The 22,052-nt window shown below is 37.9% G+C and overlaps 1 protein-coding gene across 1 annotated transcript in view; it reads right to left on the bottom strand.

Moving 5' to 3' along the window:
* Nucleotides 1-19,735, bottom strand: part of ANKRD36C (ankyrin repeat domain 36C) — a 176,876-nt gene extending 157,141 nt beyond the window's left edge. Inside the window, exons 1-6 of the mRNA XM_077958762.1 lie at nt 19,536-19,735; nt 15,305-15,419; nt 14,966-15,139; nt 10,505-10,611; nt 8,855-8,995; nt 6,387-6,457 (exon numbers count right to left, since the gene is read on the bottom strand). Coding sequence (XP_077814888.1) covers nt 6,387-6,457; nt 8,855-8,995; nt 10,505-10,611; nt 14,966-15,139; nt 15,305-15,419; nt 19,536-19,735 — 808 coding nt within the window. The remainder of the gene's footprint in view (nt 1-6,386; nt 6,458-8,854; nt 8,996-10,504; nt 10,612-14,965; nt 15,140-15,304; nt 15,420-19,535) is intronic.
* Nucleotides 19,736-22,052: the final 2,317 nt, after the last annotated feature.

Here is a 22,052-nt window from a genome sequence, read left to right as displayed (position 1 = left end):
TCAGAGAGAAGCTTATACAGAAACACTGGGTAGGTACGGCAAGTTGCCAGGGAGTACTTTCTCATATATAAAATATACATAAAGGAACCGTAAACTCACTGGAGCTACCAAGATGTGCCAACAGTTGTCCCCCTACCTAATGGGAAAAACAACAACAACAAATCTTTGTCACTTCATGTAAACAAAACTAGTAGGACTCTCTTGGCATTTTTCACAATGGAAAACCTAGTTATAAGTGAGCCATGCTATAATAATATTATATACTGTTTTCAAACCGATCACTCAAAGAAAGAAGGTCAATAAGAAACATATTTGTATGCCTATAGTATTCACTAGCTGATCTTATTTCCAATTGCAAGGTAAATAGGAAAGACTTTCTGACTCCAGTTTTTTTTTTTTTTTTTTTTTTTTTTTTTTTTTTTTTTGAGATGGAGTCTCGCTGTGTCTCCCAGGCTGGAGTGCAGTGGTGGGATCTCAGCTCACTGCAAGCTCCGCCCCCCGGGTTCACGCCATTCTCCCGCCTCAGCCTCCCAAGTAGCTGAGACTACAGGCGCCCGCCACCACGCCCGGCTAGTTTTTTGTATTTTTAGTAGAGACGGGGTTTCACCATGTTAGCCAGGATAGTCTCGATCTCCTGACCTCGTGATCCACCCGCCTCGGCCTCCCAAAGTGCTGGGATTACAGGCTTGAGCCACCGCGCCCGGCCTACTGACTCCAGTTTTATAAAGTACAGCCTCTCGAGATTGTCCCTTTCCACTGCTAGTCTATCTGGACCCACCTCACAGAGAAGGATGATCCAGTCAGTGCTGTGTAGTATGCAGCATGAAGTCATTTTCCTCAACCCTCCCATTATGTGGCAAATGTCCATATAAATTATGCTTTTTCAACATGTAAAGCATATGCCATTAAATTCTACATTAATAAGCTAAAAGCAAAAAAGCACAATGGATAGCTCAATTGAATACATTGTTATCTTGGAAATTTATGGTTTTTAATATTGAAAAAGATATCCACTATATTATCCTTAATATAAGACTATGCTGGACATATCAAAACTATGGAGACAGCAGAAATATTAGTAGTTGACAGGGGTTAGTTGGGAGGGAGGAATAAAAAAAGAGAGACAAATTTCAGGGCAGCGTAAGTATTCTAAGATGCTACAATGGCGGGTACATTTATTATACATTTGTCCAACTTTAAAGAATGTACAATACAAAGAGTGAACTTAAATATAAACTATGGACTTTGGTGATTATTACGATGCGTCAATGTAAGATTCTCAGTTGTAACAAATGTACCACTCAGGTGGGAGATATTGATAATGGGGGGAGCTATGCATGTGTGGAGGGATGGCGTATATGAAAAATCTCTTTAGGTTCTTTTCAATGTTGCTGAGAATGTAAAACTGCTCTTAAAATAAAGTTATTAATTTTTTTTAAAAGATTGTCACTGAATCTTCTATTACCATATATTGTAGCAAGATGTACTCAATTTGAAACAGAATATGAATATTCTCTCCAGAATTATAGTATATAAAAATACATAAAGCAAATAACTATATTAACAGGCAAGAAAATAACTGATAAATGATTGATTTTTTAAATTTCATAATTATAAACAAAAATTTAACAAAATGTAAAACAAAACTGAACCATCTATATAATTAAAATGAAACAAATCTTTTAATTTTAAATCAGAAATCATTACTTATTTTATCTAACCATTTTACTGAAAGGTTAATCAAATAAGAACAGATTATAATTATCTAATATTGCCATAGTAACTTCGGTATAGAAACCTGTTAAATATTCACCAAAATTCCAAAATCTAACAGCACAGAAACTTAATATTTCATATTAAGTTGCAACTGACACAAATGAAATAAGCACCATGCTATGTTATATCACCATATTATTCACTATTAAATAGAATTTTTAAGACAATAACTAAAATTAAGTTGGGGCTATAACTGCTGTGAAAAAAATAATTCATATAACAGTCATAAGACTGTCATTCTTAGAAAAGCCTGCATGCAAAATTGGCCCTTTGCTGCTGTTTGGAAATTTGCATTTTAAAGGTTTGTCACCATTTCCTAACTGAGAAAAGTAGCTCACTGTGCCTAAACTGTTTGCATAAATAATGTGGCTGACTCTGAGCAGCTGCTTTTCTTGTGGAAGTGTGGAATTCTTGTACCTGTGTGAGAGAGAATGCCTATGTAACCAGCTTCCATAAAAACCTTGGCTACTGTGTCAGTCTCTAGTCAGACTCATACTGGTAGACACCACCGCCTATGTGCTGTCAAAATTCCAGGCTACAGGAATTCGGCACATCCTGGTAACTCCACAGGAGAGGGCTCCTGGAAGCTTGTGCCTGGCTTCCCCAAGACTTGCCACATGCCCCTTTGCCCTGAGCCAGTTTTACTTTCTATTCTTTCACTGAAACAAATCAAAGCCCTGAGTAGGACTGTTTGCTGAGTCCTTCCAAGTGAATCACTAAACACAGAAGTGGTCTTGGGAAACCCCAACACTACTGCATTATATGAAATGAGTTTTCTTTTAGGTGATGTGACATGTGACTACAATCGGAAGGCTGTTTATAAAATACCTTTCCCTAATCTGTTTTCCTTGACAGTTGCCTTTGAGATTCCTTTATTTCCGCATGAATAAATCCATAAAGGAATAGAAATAATTATGCCAAAAAAAATGAAAAACAAGCAGCAATCTTATTTTAACCAGAATAAAAAAAGAATATGGATGATTAAAAATATATTCCATAGTATGAAAGCTTCTAGAAGAGAAACAAAAAGATCACCGTCAATTGTCTTCAACTCAGCAAGGTTTCTTTTGTAATAATTGGGGATCAGGCCAGGTGCAATGACACGCACCCGTACTCCCAACTACTCCAACGGCTGAGGCAGGAAGATTGCTTGAGACCAAAAGTTCGAGGCTGCAGTGGAGATTGTACCTGTGAATAACCACTGCACTCCAGCCTGGGAAACAGAGGGAGACCCTGTCTCTAAAATGTATCAGTAGGCTGGGGACGGTGGCTCACACCTGTAATCCAAGCACTTTGGGAGGCTGGGGCAGGTGGATCACGAGGTCAGGAAATGGAGACCATCCTGACTAACAGGGTGAAACCCCATCTCTACTAAAAATATAAAAATTAGCTGGGCGTGGTGGCGCACACCTATAGTCCCAGCTACTTGGGAGGCTGAGGCAGGAGAAGCACTTGAATCCAGGAGGCAGAGGTTATAGTGAGCTGAGATCATACCACTGCACTCCAGCCTGGGCAACAGAGCGAGACTCAGTCTCAAAAAAAATCTATTAGTAAAAACATACATAAAATAATTTGCATCATTCAGGTCATTGTGATAATTATAGAAATATATGTAGCCATTGGATATAGTATAATACCGTACTATTGATCATATAGCTCATTTAATTTGTTTCTAATTTTTTTTCTTAAGTTCTTACAAAACTAAAAATATCTAAAACTAAAAACCATCTGTTAAAGGCAATTCTTCACAGAACAGGTCAAAAAGTCAAAAACTGCATTTAAAATGTAGGATGAGTTATCCACTTCTCCTCCCAAACAGTGGATTTTTATTATTAAGGGTCAATAGGACTTTAATATTATCTGGGGGAATAAAGGAAGTTATGGACCAGCACAATGACTCGTGACTATAATTCCAGCACTTTGGGAGGCTGAGGCAGGAGGATCACTTGAAACCAAAAGTTTGAGACTGGCCTGGGCAACAGAGAGAGATCCTTGTCTCTAAAAAGCAAAAGATAAAAAAGTTAGCTTCGTATGGTGGCATATGCTTGTAGCAGTCTCAGTGAGTTAGGAGGCTGAGTTAGGAGGGTCACTTCAACCCAGAAGTTTGAGGCTGCAGTGAGCTATGATCACACTATCGCACTCCAGCCTGGGGAACAGCAAAAGACTCAATCTCAAAAAAAAAAAAAAAAATCAAGAAAGTTTTATATAGATGGTTAAAGGTGTGGTAATCCAACTGACCAAATATTCCAGCTAAGTAACAGATTAGCAATATTTGAAGAAATATAATACCAGAAAAGTGTTTTACATTAAAACTATGTCAAGTTTGAAAATTTAAAAGACACCTTAAGTGTCTTAACTTGATTTGAAAATTTAAAAGACATTTAAAGTTTGAAAATTTAAAAGAAACTTAAAATCTTAAAGAACCATCATCACTTACACTGTCATTGTGCTAAAGATATAAAGAAGTTTAGCATTAAAGATTAATAGAATACCAGATATACTTGAGAATAAGTAGCTAATTCTCTTAAAAGAAAATTATATATAGTTGTCAAAAATACCTATGTTAGAAATGTGTTCTAATAATATTTTCTTTAGGGATGAAATTCAAATGTGTTCTAATAATATTTTCTTTAGGGATGTGTTCTAATAATATTTTCTTTAGGGATGAAATTCAAAAGAAAACAGTAAAAGCTGAGCTATTAGAAGAGGTCATGAAAAGGGAATTGCACTAAAACAAAGTGTGCCAGAACACAGAGACTTGGTATATTTAGCACATCACCTTATATTTTTCTCCATGACATTAGATAAAAGATGTCAGCTTCTCCAAACTGCTCGTCTGTAAACTACTTCTGATTGAAACTCGAAACTCTCGAAATGTGGCTGTGTTATGATTCCATGTCGGAGGGAGTCTGGATGTATGTGCTTTGGACAAGCTGGGTCCAGTTACTGCTGCCAGACTTTTGTTTCAGAATGCATCCAGAAGAACTTATCAGGGATTTCAGTACAAATTAAGTATTTCCACAAGGAGCTGATAAGAAGACCACAGTTTTTCTCACACATTACCCTTAGGTTTTGACAATTCAGTAAAAGTGTGGGCACATGTACTCAGAAGTCAAGACCATTTTCCCTGACCCTGTGCATGTAGCTTCTGCAGTTACAAAAGAGTTAGGCGGGATCTTGGTAGATTTATTCCTCCATATTTGGACACCAGACATACCAATCACATCAGTGGCCCACATTACACCTCAAAAATGGTTCTATTGAAAGGGGCACCGCCAAAGAGCTTTTAAAAGTTATATCTAATTGACTTTTTAGTAATCTTACTTGTTAGAATTCATACTCCCTCCTTGAAGTTCTCACATTTTTTATTTTTGCAACATCACTTCCTCTGACTCCTCTCCTACTTTTCTCTAGCCACTGCTTTCTCCTTTACCAACTCTTTTTTTTCTGGGGGCGGGAGGGAATGTTAACATTCCCAGGGTTTTGTCACTGGATGCCTTCTCATTCTACATCTGCATCATGGACAGCTCATTGAGATCGCTGACTTTGCCTAATAATTATAATAACATCATTCTACGTCTGCAACTCCAACCTCAGAGTTGGAGGGAAGGGAAGTTATTCTTCCCTATTGACCAGCTGTACTTCTCCATTCACTGAACACGTCCTACTCCTTTCTCATGTGCAGTATAAAGGCTGGTACACAACCTGGAAACGTATGAATGATCCAAGAGTTCTCTCTCCCCACTAATGTTTTACATTCAGTAAATCATGTTAACTGTACCTCTTTTCTGTTTCTGCTTTATATTTCTACTGCCACCAAATAAATATGTTTATATTTCCTAGATCAAGATGGCCTCTTCACTGATGGTTTTCACAGGAAAAAAAACCTACCAACTCTTACTGTTTTTATAAATAAAAAATTAAATAAAACAAAGAAGGCCTGGCAAGAAAAAGACCAACATTTTAAAATGAGTAAATGGAGTAAATTTACTTTATTTTACCATGAATGGGTGAATACCTTACACTAGACTGATAGTAGTTTAAGGACTGAACTACAAGGAAACTACAGCTTTAACTACTGCAAAAGCTTCTTTTCTCTAGCTTACTTTCTTGTACTCAGAATACAATATGTTTAATACATATAACATACCAAATATGTATTTTCAACAGCATGGGGATTGGCAGCACTAAATCCCATGTTGTTGAAGGGTCAACTGTAATTATTGATTCAGTTACTAACTGCAAAGAATTTATTTTACAAATTAAATAGAAGTTCTAATTATATAAAAAGTCTAATTCATTATAACGTGACTATAAAGAAAACATATAACATAATAACTTAAAAATTTTCTTATTTACACAAAAAGATTATCTAGACTATTAGGAACCATAATTAAACAATAATTTTTTTCAAACAATACTGAGAGTATAAATTATCTACAATTAACTTTTTAAATAATTATAAAATCTAGACTACTAAGAAAGTATTTTTTTAAAGCGTGCAATTTAAACAGTGATTTTTTTAAACTGCTTTTTTGTAACCAGAACATCTTTATTCTTTTTTATCCGTGGTAGTACCATCAAGAGTAATTCACTATCAGAAATCTTACCTGGATTGCTATTTATAGGAAGCTCTTCAGATGTCTTTTCTCTTTTGTATTCAGAAATTAGTCTGAAAATGCTATGTATAAAAACAAATGAAATTAATATTTTAATACTATTATCAAAAACATTTACCAAATATACTAAATTATTAGAGTATCTTAAACAATATCAGGATGTTAATTATCCTATACACTTCTCTTCTATAAGCTCTACAAACTTCTTAGTACCTTTCTAATTAAATAATAAAAACAGGTGAAGTACTCATGAAGCAAGCGCAGCAAACTATCTCACGTCGGCTTGACGTAATGGAAAGTCACCTTCCTGGCTCTTACTGGTAGGTCCTGGCTCTATAGCCAACAGGTATTTGCTCTTGTAAGTTGCTTCTCTTAGGCGCCATGTCTTCTTTTAGATTTTACTGACTTCTTTCACTAGGTTGTTATATAGGTTTAATGAAGTAGCATTTTTAACATTCACAGAGAAATAGTAAAGCAGTGGAATTTGCTCTTGAACTTTATTGCTGAAACTATTCTGAAATCCCAAATCAAACCCAATGTGTAGTTTTTCATAGGTTCTAAAATTTAAATGCTTCTGTTTAAGAAAAATGTTAAGTCCTAATTTTGCTTTATTGTTCTATTATTTGTGGCTTATAATTAAGGGCATCTCAACCATTTCATAATTTTTAAATAAACTTATTTATGAATACATTATTTCATTAAAATAGGTAACATGATTGTTCACTATTATTGAGCTCATCAGTTCCAAGGGCAGAAAATTAACAGATGTCAAGATCTGGCTTGGGCTACCACTATTACTTCTCTACAGACTCTAACTGAACATCAGATGTTTGCTAGAATGATGGTTAATCGCCATCAGTGATGTTATCTCCAACTGACATGGAAGACAAAACCCTACATTCATGTTTTTTAAGTTCCATGAAATAGATGAAAATTGACATTTTCTCATTTCCAAGATACATACTAACAAAATATTTACACAACACCCCCTGTGTTACTTACCTCCATTCTCAGTTTATAGATCACCTTACACAAATATTTTTGTAGTGAAAAATCACAATTCTAATATAAGGTGCCACCCATTTTGTTTTGATTCAAACTGTTACTTAGCTAGCCAGCAAACAGTCAAGTGACCTTCCCGTGACTGCAAGATTATGAAATGCTTCACCATGCTAATTTTCTCTGTATTGTTCCAATTTTAGTATTTGTGCTGCCAAAGCAAGCACAAAGCCTTACTTTTACATATAAATGCTGATAAGTCATGGATGAGGCTTAGCTCTGTTAAATCTAACTAAGCAACTTGAGACTCAAATAATTCTGATGAATGGCTTCCTATGAGGTAGAATCTTAAAAACTTGAGATAGTGATGCAAGCAGCTTGAGAGATCTTCATTATTAAAGACAACAGATCACTTAAGGGGCCAACCACAAGCGGATGCCTACTACTCTAAGGAAAGATGGCATAGAAGCTTCCCCTACCTGAGAAAAGCTCTTACACTGTTTATTTAAAAAGTGTCAGGGTACAGATCTGGTAGCAATAAAGAAAAAAACCATGATCTCTTTCTACAACATTATTTGAATATCTCTGACAGCTTAGAACTATCCCAACTAATATTTGCTTTAAAGAGAAAAAAAAAAAAGGGACTCAAAAATAACTCACCATGAAGGTCTAGAAGCCCAGGCTAAAATGTGGGCTTTACATCAGGTTTTGAGTGTGGGTGAAAGTGTCAATTTGCTCAGTATGTGTGCTGATAAAGTTAGAATATCCAGCCAACAGAGCAAGGTTCTGCTGTTTTGGAAACAATAAGCATATAAGTATGTGCAAGTGAACTAAAAAAAAGTATGTGTAAGTTTGAAGCCTTTTTATGGATCAACATGAAGATTGGTGGCAAAGGTTAATCATTACCAGACTACAAGAGTTCTTTCAATGGCAAGAAAGCAGCAACAGAATCAATGAAAACAAAGCAATGATTAGAATATCCTTTCCCCTTCTCCTTCTGACTTGTAGAAACTCATTGTCTTCCTTGGACTTAAGGAACCCCATAGGTTCTTGAAAAATTCAAGGATCGGGCTATAGCAGATGGTCCCCAGTAAACAGCACAAGGTTTTTTGATAAGCTGGACATTTTGAGAACCAAATAACTAATTAGAAAAATCAAAGATGTGAAACTACTTTATCCTATGCTTGAAATAAAATGAACAACATTGGAATCCCTAAGGAGAAAAGTCCTAAAAGTTTCAATATCAAGAATCCTGCACCTACTGCTACTTATCTAGTCTTTTGCTTGATTTCTGGCTGACGAAGTTGCACAACTCTTGAAAACTTAAAAACTTGAAAATTTGTCGCTTGAAAACTACTTGAACCAAATTATGAAATCTCACCTGATATATAAGATGCAGTTGTTACAATTATTTTAAACTTCAATTTAGTGTTCACTAGCCTTTTTATGTAAAGACTTACACTTTATTATGAGTCTCAATCGCATAATCTTCTGCAGTCTTTCCATATGCATCTCGAGAAAACACATCAATATTGTGCTGCTTCAGAAGAAGAATGACTATATCTTTTTCACCAAGAGTAACAGCAAGTATGAGGGCTGATCTAAAATAACAGAGAGGTAATTAAAAACTTTAATGACATTTTAAAAGCTAAGTTTAAATACTTTATCAACTTAATATGTTGCCTGTCCATGCAGAATTAACCCAATTACATGTACTAAGAAACAAGCATCTTGGGTGCTCAAGGGTTTATCTTTGTAAATTACCACAAAGGTTAAAAGCAAGGAACAAATAGGAAGCCTCTTGTCCCACTGTGGTATGACATAAAGTTGCTAACTGAAAGTCCTTTGATGGGCAAGAAACTATGCTCAGGTCACCTATCTACAGTAGGCAAATTTAAGTGAAAAATTATTCATTTCTTCCCTAGTCTGATATTATGTATTATAATGCAAAATCAGCTAAGGGGTCAGATAAGAGCTATCTGCAGGCTTGAAACAATAATATTAATAGGAATGCTAATAGTAGTCGTAACTTCAGTTAATGATGCTGATAAGCATGTGCTAGGCATTAAACACCATATATATATATATATATATGGAGGATACATAATAATGTATCCTTCAAGGGTGGTTGTATAAGTAACATCATATATGTAATATATATTTTATGTATATATATTATATATACACAATATATATAAATTTATACATACAAAAAATATATTTTATATATTTTATATATATATAATAAATATTGTATATTATATATTAGACATTACGTTATGTTGCTTACATTATATACTTACTTACACATTACAATGTGTGTATATGTAATATATATTATATATTATATTCACATATGTGTGTGTGTATACGTGTGTGTGTATAAACTATATATATATACACACACACACATATATATAAGCACATACTTATATGCTCAGCCATTGTTTCCAAAACATCAGCACTTTGCTCTGTTAGTGGGACATTCTAACATTATGTATATATGATGTTATTTACACACAACCACCCTTGAAGGATATATTATTACCCTCCTTTTCACAGAAGAAAACATACTTGGTGATAAGTAATGTTACCAAGGTCACACATCTAGCAAGTGGGAAAGCTAGGGATTAAACCCAGTCCTGTGTGAATCTAAAGCTTGTCTTCATTAAAGTAAAGTTTTATCAATTTAAAGCTATCTTTTCTCCCTCTTCCCATATCAATTAAAAACAACAAAAACACAGCAGAAATGAAAAACTAACATGAAACCCCTACAGCTAATGTAAGATCATACAATCAAAAGCATCACATTATTACATTATAAATAACACCACATCATATTACAAATAACAAATATCTGTCAATATAGAAGCCTTTTATGTGTATAATGTCTATAGAGATGAATCCTGCTATACACTGTTCTTTATGTTACTCAGTCCAAATAATCGTTTTTCTACCTAAGTGATGATCTGTGTTGATATTTCTCACTATATCCCAATAATTAAAAGTTAGTCTTCTTATTAATGTAATATTTCTGACTTGAGTGACTGCCACCACTCTAAAATGACACTCAGGTTTAAAAACAACACAATAAGAACTAAGGTCTGTACCTGTTAAGAAAATCAACTGCATTTACATTTGCATTTTTCTTTAATAAAAATTCCACCATGTTCACTTTTGCTCGACTCACAGCAAGTAAAAGTGGTTGATATTCATACTGTAAAACAACAGCAACAGTTTATAATCACAAAATTACATATTTACCAACTGAACTGAAAACCTTACATAAGATCGTACGAGCTTGAATATATACAATTGAAAGGACATAAGAGGTGGTCCCTTTTTTTCACTCCTCGGCGCTTTTCTAGGTTCTACTCCTTCCCCTGGAAACAACCTTCTCAGCCTCACCACAAGAACTCTGGTCATCTCCAGAGCTCACTTCAAACATTTACCAGCTCCAAGAATCTTTGTTTCTGTCACAGCATTTAGCACGGCATATTTCAAGGATTTCATTGTTTCCCACCTGAGCCAGGAGCTTCTTGAGAGCAGGAGCTGTATTTTTTTCTCTATGTCCTCAAACTCTAATAAGACATAGTAATAAATGTTTCAGGTATTTTTATTAATGTTCTAAATTATTACCTATAGAGCAGGGTTTCTTAAACTATTAATATATTCCAAAGGATATTTACTTTACCAGAAGTTGCACATTATATCCCAAAAGAAAGATTCCATGATCACCCATGTTTGAAAAATGTTACAAAACTGTGCATTACGTGTCTAGTATTTGAGGAATCTTTTGAACTTCACCTAATCCCTATTTGTAAATACTTATTATGGAGAAGACTAACATCTGAGAAATGAGAGTTTCAGGGATACGGTTGTGAGAGCTTACCAGTAAAGGTGGAGGTTTCCTCTGGGTGACACACACTTGCCTGATTCTCTTCCATCGATGGTGTCAGAATCTCGGATGACAATGTCAGGTCCTCCTGAACAGGAGCACCTGACATTGTCATCCGAGAATCTGACACGATTGACAGTTCATTTGAAGCCTATCTCTTTTTAATTCGGAGAGCTGGGCTCTGAATTAACAGAGATAGGCTTCAAATGAACTTTCACTGCTTGTTATTAAATAGTCCATGGGTTTTCTCTAGCAATATTTTTATCTTAGCTGTCAGAAAGCTCTGTATGAAATGTTATTCTCGATTACAATCTTAGGACCTTGGTGCAAAGATTTATGTAATTATAATCTTAGGATCCTGGTACATAACTCCTTTAAAAATTTGTATTCTAGTTTCCATATTAATTCTTACTTAATTTTTTTTATTTTAGGTAAAATATAAATCAGAAGTAAAAATACAATGGCTTATCAATTAAAGCTCTAATAATGACCTGTATTAGTTATTTATAGCATAATGAAAGCCACTAAATTTATTGCATCTTTTATTTATTTTTTTTTTTTTTTGAGACAGAGTCTCGCCTGCCCACCAGGCTGGAGTGCAGTGGCACCATCTCAGCTCACTGCAACCTCCGCCTCCTGGATTCAAGCACAAGCTATTATCCTGCCTCAGTCTCCTGAGTAGCTGGGACTACAGGCGTGTGCCACCATACCCAGCTAATTTTTTGTATTTTTAGTAGAGAGGGGGTTTCACCGTGTTAGCCAGGATGGTCTCAATCTCCTGACCTCGTGATTCGCCCGCCTCGGCCTCCTAAAGTGCTGGGATTACAGGCTTGAGCCACTGTACCTGGCCAATTACTTGCATGTTTAGGAGGCAATGCTGAAGAGAAAAATATAATGTTGTCTAAAATATGCATAACCTATGCAACTATACATTATTCACCTTAAAAAGCTTACATGCATTCTAATGGGAAGATGATTATTTATGGTATATATAAAGAAAAATAGTTTATAAAAACACCACCTTCTAAATTCAAAAGTTCAACCCCATCACTAAGGGATTTATGTAAAATACAGACTCTATATTTAAATAGATATAAAATGTCTTGAAAACCTTGAAATATTTACTAAAATATACTATAAAACAGGGCTTGTAAAGTCATCCCTACAGAGGCAAGGGAGATGACCTGAGGAAGTACCTAGGTAGGCACAGTAGCAGAATGGAGACCACACACCTCACAGAAAGGGGCAACCTCTGCACAGCATCCTAAACGTGAGATAGGCTCAAGGGACACCAGATTGGATTCTTGAAGAGAAGCCTGGAATCCAGATCTGTGCGTGAGTCTCCTAAACCTTCCATGTTGAGACAATTTATAGAGGCAAACTAAACACATCTATGGGACACATTTAGACTATAGACCTTGTATTTTTATATTTGCTATGGATATGTCTCCAAGCGATTATATGTAAAGCAAGTATTTTCATGTAAAATACTTCCTTTCTTTAGTTTCTGAATTTTTTTCCAAAACAGGTCCAAGAATGCAATAAAAATTGTTACTAAGAGTCATAATACCCACTTCAAGCACTTTTGCAACATGCATGCATTTATAATTTATGTTTAATTTTCCCAGATTGTTCATCAAATGGATAATTAGTTCATAGGACTGCTGCAACTATATTATTAAAATAATTTTAAATTACTATTCTAGTGTCCATATTGTTACCTAATTTTTTTATTTTAGGTAAACTATAAATCAGAAATAAAAATACAATGGCTTATCAATTAAAGCTCTAATAATGACCTACATGTATTCTCCGTATTCTTACTAACTTCATGGTTTTCAGTGTTTAAAACTGCTATCCTGATTATGCCATAGTTCTATGTACTTAACTGACATACTGAGGCAGTCCATAATAGAGCTTCAGCTTTTAAAAAAGGTTTAGAATTTTTTACTATTGGAATTGAGAGAACCCTGCTTTTAATAATGATGTATTGACCTAATCACCAGAATGATAACAAAGAGACTCGAAGTCTTGAAAGAATCAGTCTCTACTTATTGAAAGAGTACCCAATAGTAAATTTCTAACGACCCTATGAATGGCAGTGAATAAGTGATGGTGGCAAAGAAAAGCTGTTATTCTTCAGCTGATAGATACTGCAAATAATAGTCCTTTTAACTTCCCAACCACAGAAGTAGAGACAGATAAAAGTCAGGCTAATATTATTGGAAAGGAGAAATTTAAAGGAAGCAGCACCTATCATCCAACTCTTCTACAGATTTTTTACGTTTTTGAGAGATGAGAATTTACATTATACTTATCTATTCAGTGGTTCTTAACCAGCAGCCTATCAGTGTCTCAAGAAATTTGTTGTTGTTGTCGTTGTTGTTAGAGACAGTGTCTTATTCTGTTGCTCTGACTAGAGGCACCACCATGCCCAGCTTCAAGGAAATATTTTAAAACATACATGTCCAGTAATATTTAATAGTAAATATTAGATTTACTATATTAAAATCATCAGGGGATATCCTAGACTTAGAGATTTGCTTTTAATTTCCCCAGGTTACTGTCATGCACAATTCTAACTGTGGACTAGCACAGTTGATAATCACTTCAGTCTCATCTCTCACCCACATGGCAAATGCCCTTTATCATTTGGGATTTGGCCAAAAAGAGGAAAGAGCAAAAGATAGAGCCGTTCACTGAAAACTCCATTTACTTTTCCTGGGTAGGGGTAGAGAAGAGACTAGTAAACTCAAAATCCAACTTGATTTTACTATTTATAAGCTCCTTATCTCCCACCTGCCCATCAAGACATTGTGGACTTGAGAGTAGAGTTTAGATGCTTATCTAAGTGGCTGTTTCTGCCAGAATTGAATAATATCCATTAATTGTGTGTTCTTCTCTCTGCTGAACTGTGTGCCACTTCATCGCCTCTATTCACTGCCAACCTGGTTTCCTCAGAGTCCTACCAAAACTGATCCCCAGGCAATTTTGTAACTCATAAACTCTTGCCTAAAGTAAGAATAATTATCCCCAAAACTGAAGAGATCCTTGTCTCAACATATAAATAGAAAACAAACCACAAAACACACAAAAACCCTCTCCACAGTATTTTCCCTCATTACCTAATTTCCAAATTAGCTTGTGCATTTCTGGTTGCTCTCCTTTTCCTCATTTCTCGCTCTTAAGCCTTTCCACAGAGGAATCACTTTCAAATGAAATCACCTTCACATACAATACTTGTCAACAGCGGCAAGAAGGACATTTATTGTGAAATGCTTTAATTTTCTTTGAAATTTAAAATAAAGCCTATTAATAAGGGCAAATTTTACTTTCCTGTGTCACTTCACACTGATTAGAAAAAAAGTAATTTAGTGGAAAACCACTTAACTATTCCCTTTCCCAAATTCAGTTGTCATGAATTATAAATTTATTGTAATTCATTTGTTTTTATAATTATTTACCATAAGCACAGGAAGAAAAGTTGTACTCTATAATGCTTCTTTAAAAGTTCCAGTATTTAAAGTAAAATCTTAGACAGTTAAGGCATTTCAAAATATTTTCATTCAAGGAATGTTTGATCTTCCAAATATGAAAAATTGGCCCTTACATGTGTCAATGTTAAAATAAATGCATTTCAGATAGTTTGAAAATAACGTTGGTTGATCTATACCTTGCTGCATTCTTCAATATCTGTACCATAAAAAAGAAGTGTTTCTATCATGGATGTATCTTCATTATACACAGCATAGTGTAGAGCAGTCCTTCCAAAGAAATCCATAATATTTGGATCAGCACCATTTTTCAGCAGAATAGTTGCACAAACCTCCTGCCTCAGTTGTACAGCCTGTCAGTATTAGACCGAGAAACATGCAAATACTGAAAAATCAAAGTAAACACTCCATAGGATTTACTAACTAGTTATATAGGGGTATCCAATGAGATAAGTTCTTTTTATTCTATGTACTTAAACCAAATCCATCTTATGCTCAAAGAGTCGGCTACTATATACCTTGATCAGAGGTGTCCTGCATTCACGGTCGTAGAGGTTAAGCTCACATCTTGCGGACACCAGGAGAGATACCATGTCCGGTTGGCCAGTGGCACAGGCCAAATGTAGGGGAGTCCTGCGAGAGTGACAGGATTTTTAAAAACAGGTAACTGTAAGCATTAATTAGCGTGTTATTTCTCTGTCTTCAAAATAAATATTTAATTTTCTTGTGAAGAAAGTACAATCTTTGTTAGTACTTATTACTCATCACATTAATGAAAGAGCAGGCTATTTAACAGAAAAAGCTTGGCTTTTGGATTCAGTTTAATTGGGGCTTAAAATTTACTTAAAGCTCTGTCACTTAGCTATTATCTAGTCTTTCTTTGCTTCAATTTCCTTATCAATAAAATATATAAGAGAATAGTAGCTATCCCACAGAACACTGCTGAGATGCTTACATAAGAATCTATGTACAGCATTTAGAACACTTTCTAACACAAATAACAGCTCAATAATTTTTAGATATTACTACTTACAAAGACATTCTAATTAAGTAAAATGATACAATCATATCTACATTGAGGTATCTATTAAAGATTAGATGTATCATTGTATTTCAATCATTCGCAGATGCTCATTTTCTCACTATTCTTTTATATAAACTACTATTCTCTTACATATTAATATCTTCTGACATTGGAATACTGTTTACAATTCATTATTTATTACAATTATAACTGGCAACATTTTAAACATTATCTTATTGATATATAAAGTAATGTGGCATCACCCAATCCATGATGCCTTACATTAAGTGGGATACAGTACATAGAATAGGAAGTTCTACTCATATAATTGGCACCTAAATAAAGTACTGTGGAAAAAGAAGGCAAAAATAAAACAACCAATATTTTAAACAAAGGAATTCTTCCTTCAATATTCAAAAAAATAATCCAAAGAAAACTCAGGATTCAATGAATAGGTATGGTTCATTTTTTTTCAATACTTATAGAATGTTATATAAATTAGGTATTTGCAATGATTAATAGTAGTACTTGAGACTGCCATAAGTTTTTGAAAGGGCAGTTAAAGGTTATCTTTTACTATTTTCTAACTTCAGAATTGCTTTTGTTTAAAAAAAAAAAAAAAAAAAAGGAATAAAAGATCCAATTGGGATTCAGTCCTAATGCTTCCATTTTAAATCTCTCAGCTTGCTCAGGGTGGGCAGCTAAACATGAAGTTGTTAAGGGTGGAAGAGTCCTGAGAGATGGTAGAAAGTGTCTGCTACATAATAGGTATTCAGATCATGCTTGATAAATAACTGGATTGAAAGAATGCATACATACAGTTGGGGAGTTTATTATGAAAAAAACTATAAATTAAAGCAGTGCTTTTGGAATAGTGATAATCACTTATATTTGCTCGTTTTCATTTTCATGAGGACACTGGTAAACTAAAATGATTAATTTAAAATTGTTTACATATATGTAATAAAACTATAATAAAAACATATTTACATACTAAAATCTATGCATAATAAAATAAGCACAAATAAAAATATTCCCTTTACCTCTGAAGAGGCTAAAAGTTCATAGAAGATACCAATAAACAAAAAAATAAAAATAAGGCCAGGCACAATGGCTCACACCTGTAATCCCAGCACTTTGGGAGGCTGAGGTGGAGGGGGGTCACCTGAGGTCAGGAATTTGAGACCAGCCTGGCCAACATGGTGAAACCATGTCTCTACTAAAATATACAAAAATTAGCCGGGCATGGTGGCGCACACCTGTAATCCCAGCTACTCAGGAGGCTGAGGTGTGAGAATCACTTGAACCTGGGAGGTAGAGGTTGCAGTGAGCTGAGATCGTACCACTGCACTCCAGGCTGGGCAACAAGGCAAGACTCCATCTCAAAAATAAACAAATGAACAAATAAATAAATAATAAAATAAAATAGAAAGTGAAAATTATTTTTTTCTGTGCAAGATTTAAATTTCTTCTTTTTCCAAGGATAATTTCATTAGTAAAAAACATTTATTAGAAGTTTTAAACATACTGATCATTTATACATCACGGATAAGAAAAAACATCACAATACACCTGCCAGAAAAGAAGAAATGTTATATTTTGTACACACATTTGGCTTACAAACACCATAGACTGTTTGTGTATATGTATAATCAAACCAACTTTTCTTCAAAGTACATCTTCACACCTCAACATGCATCTTTATCCACTGACACCTGCAAAGGTCCCATATTGTCCCATCCTATGGATGCACTGAAATTTATTGATAAATTTATAAAATTTATAAAATCCATTATAAGGGGTTTTCCAAATACATTGCTATTTTAAGCAGTGCTGAGAAAAACAAATTGCATGTATCTCTATTTCCTAGGATATTTTAGTATAATGGAATTGATGGGTGAAGGGCACATACATTTTTAGAGTGTGATACTTACCAACAAATTGTCTATTTGAAAAGTCATCAGAAATGTAAACTTTAAATAGCAGTGTATGTACTGCTAACTCTTTACCCTCACAAACTTGTGGAAAGAAAACAGAATTTCACTCCTTTTTTAACTTAAATACCTTCTCCTCCCAGGAACACTAAATATTTTTTCCTATGTGCATAGGTTGCTTGAATATCTGAAAAAAAAGTGCTTTGCTCTACTTTAAATGAGAGTTCTTGTTGATTTGAAGAATTCGCTGTAAAATGAAAATCACTTTTTTATCTATTATTTATACGTACATACTGTCTTTTGTTAATTTTTTCTTATAAACAGGAGGTTTTAATTTTTTATTTTGCTAAATTGACCCTCAGAATGTGTGCCTGTGATATTTATAGGAATATAAACATGTATCAATATAAGTAGGCATTTGTGTTTTTTCTGTTATCTTTCTTATTTTGTGCATTTAAAATGTTTAATCTACATTCCATAACGAACTTATTTCTGTGACATAAAAATCTAGCCAGTTTTCTCCAAATAGTTAGCAGGCACTTCATTTATGAGTAATTCATCTTTTCCTACTAATATGAAATGTCACCATTATCGAATTCTATTAGATTGGTGCAAACGCAATTGCGGTTTTGCCATTACTTTTAATTGCAGCAAAAACCGCAATTGCTTTTGCACCAACCTAATAAATTCTTACACATATTGGGGTGTTCCTGGATTTTCTAACCTGTTCCATTCACTGATTTGTTGTTTCAGCTGTTAGTAAATAACTTGTGGAAATTAAGCACATTTTCATATCTAGAAAGGCAAGTCTTTCTGACTCCGTTTCAAAAGTTTTCTTAATGCCATCACAATAGTAAAAGACAGCACGAGTAATTTTAACACTCTGATAACTTTATTTGGATTATGTAAAATTTACAAACACAGAAAGAGCTCAGAGCTTTAGAAAACTGTGTCTTTCTGTTCAAGAACACAGACCACCTTCCCACTTCAAAGTTTCCCTCTAAGGTCCCTCAGTGAAAACCATATTGACATGGGTGTCCATTGATATAAAATAAATATTGGATTTCAGCCAAAGAATTTTTAGCCAGGAAGTTGATATATTATGGAAATGATTTCTCTCACTATGCACCTTCCATAATGTATGTAACATTATGCTTTAAAACGTGTACATTAAGAATGAAACGCTGTACATGCTGAATTTTATTAGTGAAATCACTTTAAAATGATTTATAAAGAAGCAGCATGATGAGTGATTGGAAATCAACTGAAGTTTTGTTTTTGTTTTGCTGCTCATGAAAATGCCCTGGGGTGCTCGCCCCAGCCACATCCCAGGTGCGGCTGAGCCTGCCAGGGAAAGTCCAGCCTCTTTGGTGACAGGATTCTCCCCCTTCACCTCTGCACTCCTTTCCCCCATTCCATTCACCCCCACACCTCAGCCCCACCTCCAGTCCTCTATCCCATTGAACCCTCACCCCCATCTCCCCACCCCACACCGTCCACGCCCCTGACCCCCAAGCCTTCATTCCATCCATCTAAGCCCATTCACACCCCCACCCCAAGCACCCCCTACTCCCCACTCCCATCCCCCAACTCACTCCACATCCCGCCACCTCATATACCCCCAATCCCCAGGCCCCGCTCCACTCACTCCCACCCCAGCCAGGCACCCCCTAGGCCCCGTCCATACTCCGAGCCCCGGCCCATCCGCCCCGCAGCCCTCAGCCTGGAAGCGGGTACTTCTCCCACGTCCGCAGGCCTCCTCCCGCAGCCCCGGCTCCCAGCCCCCATTACCTTTCCTTCTTGTCTCTCTTATTGACGTCACTTCTCGTGAGCAGAAGGTACTCCAGTTTCTCCAGCCTACCATAGAAGATAGCTCTGTGGATCCTTCTCAGATGAGACAATTTGATGCGGTATTCGGGAAATGAGAAGCCATCTGAGCACAAGCGCTCCCTGAGGGTGGGCCACCTCTCCGGCTCGTAGTCGTCGAACATCTCTAGGCCGCTCCTTGGCGGCAACTCGTAGCCTGGGAACGACTTTCGGTTAAGGTCACCGGCTTCAGTCACATTTCATCTCGCCTTCGGGGATCGCCGCCTCCGAAGCGCAACAACAAGCAATGCAGTCAGTCCACGGACCTCAGCACACTCAGCGCCTCCCGCCTCTCAGCAGAAACGCCCAACAGAACTGTTAGGACCAGCGAGCACGCGCACCTTAGCCGGCCCCGCCCTACAGGCCCGAGGCAGAGTAACCGCCCTAGCAGCTCTCGCGGAGCCACGTGCAGGCGGCTGTTGCTGCGGAGGCGCCGCGGGCTGGCGGGGCTCCCTGGAGCGCCAGGCGCGCCCTGCCCCAGGGCCTGACTGTCGCCCGCGCCCTCTTCCCGTCTTCCACATGCTCCCGACGCGCGGGGCCTCCCGCGCTGGGCCCCCTGCAGCCCAGGGATAGGGTCGAGTGGCGCCTCTCCGCCTGGTGCCGCCGTCGGGCCCACAGCCTGACTTCGCTACTGCGTCGCCCCCTGGGTCCGCGCTGATGGGCACGAGGCGGGAGGACGGGATCCGGGGTTGCCACCGCTGCAGCCAGCGCACCACTTGCAAGTGGCAGCTGCAGCTCGGGCTCCAGCGGGGGCTGGCGGGGCTCCCCTGGGATGGCCTCCTGGTCCCTGAGTGCGCCGCCCATCCGGCCGGAGGGTGCGCGCCTCCTGCACCCTAGGCTGAAGCTCGTGCCTTGCTCTCCTGCCGCCTACTGCCTGACTTGCCGCTGCCCTGCCAGGCCCGGGGTCCAAGCGGCTGGAGGCGCAGTCCTGGTTGGGGACTCCCAATCCTCGGCGACCCCTGCTCCAGGTGCTGGTAGCCGCTGCACTGCAGCGCCAGTGGGCTGACGTGGCTTACCGGAGCTGCTGCTGGCCGCGCCCAAAGGCCCCACAGGCTGCGCTGCCCTTGCCAGCAGCCCCTGACCCGAGCCCAGAGCGCAGGACCTGGCGCTTGGCACTCTGTAGCCACGGGGATGAGGCTGAGCGCCGGTTCTTGGCCTCTTGGCGCCGCTGGGGCCATAACCTGACTTGATCACCCAGTCGCCCAAGTCGTGTGATGGGCACGTGTGAGGCGGGGCAATCGGGGTTCCCATGGCTGCTGCCTGCATGCCACTCCGTGGCCACTAGAATAGGGCTGAGGAGCCGCCAGTGGATGAGCAAGTCGTGGCCGGCGGGATGAGGCTGAGAGTCTATCCATCCGTATGCACCTGCCCAGTCGACTTCCCGACAGCCGCTACCTCAGTGTCCTGTCAGGGAGTGGTTGCTGCTGAGGCGGGGGTGGGGAGGGCATGGAGAATCAGAGATAGTCTGACCATTGCTGCCGGTGCCTGACGTGCAGGTGGCAGCTGCACCTAGGGCGCTGGTAGGTCTTCTCTTTTGGATGGTCTCCAGGTGGACCATTGCACCGTGGCAAAGCCCGAGGGTCCACTCCACCTTAGCCCACACTAGGAGTCCAGGGGCCACAGAAACGGGTACTGCGTGGCCAACCAGAAGGGGCTCAGCAGCCAGTTCAGCTTTCCTGCCTCTGCAGGGCCTGGTTGACAGTGGTGGCAGTGTCTGGTGCCGGAGTCTGCGGTTAGGGTCCTGGCTGGGGAACGGGTGGGCAGATGGGGGTTGCCTGGCTACTGAAGCCCAAGGGAGACATGCAGATGGCAGCTGCACTACAGGCACAAGAGCAGGCTAGCAGGACTCCCCTGGGATGGCCTCCGGGTCGCTGAGTGTACTGCCAACCTGGTTTAAGAGTCCACTCCTAATCGACCCTTGCCTGGAGCATGGACCGTGGCACTGGGCACACTGCAGTCACATGCATGGGGCTGAGGGGGTTTTCTGAGATGGAGCCACTGACCCTCCGACTGCCTGACTTCATGCCATGTGAATAATTGCAACCATGTGAATAATTTCATAAAATGTAAATTAAGCACAAATATTAAAAAGAACAAAGCTGAAGGCATCACACTAACTGACTTCAAACTTTACTACAAGGTTACAGTAACCAAAACAGCATGGTACTGGTACCAAAACAGATATATAGACCAATGGAACAGAACAGAGGCCTCAGAAGTAACACCACACATCTACAATCATCTGATCTTTGACAAACCTGACACAAACAAGCAATGGGGAGAGATTCCCTATTTAATAAATGGTGTTCAGAAAACTGGCTAGCCATATGCAGAAAAATGAAACTGAATCACTTCCTTACATATTATACAAAAATTAACTGAAGATGGATTAAAGACTTAAACATAAGACCTAAAACCATAAAAATCCTAGAAGAAAACCTA

Source organism: Macaca mulatta, chromosome 13 (assembly GCF_049350105.2).
Source record: "Macaca mulatta isolate MMU2019108-1 chromosome 13, T2T-MMU8v2.0, whole genome shotgun sequence".
Taxonomy (NCBI): domain Eukaryota; kingdom Metazoa; phylum Chordata; class Mammalia; order Primates; family Cercopithecidae; genus Macaca; species Macaca mulatta.
This window is presented reverse-complemented; position numbering and strand designations above follow the sequence as displayed.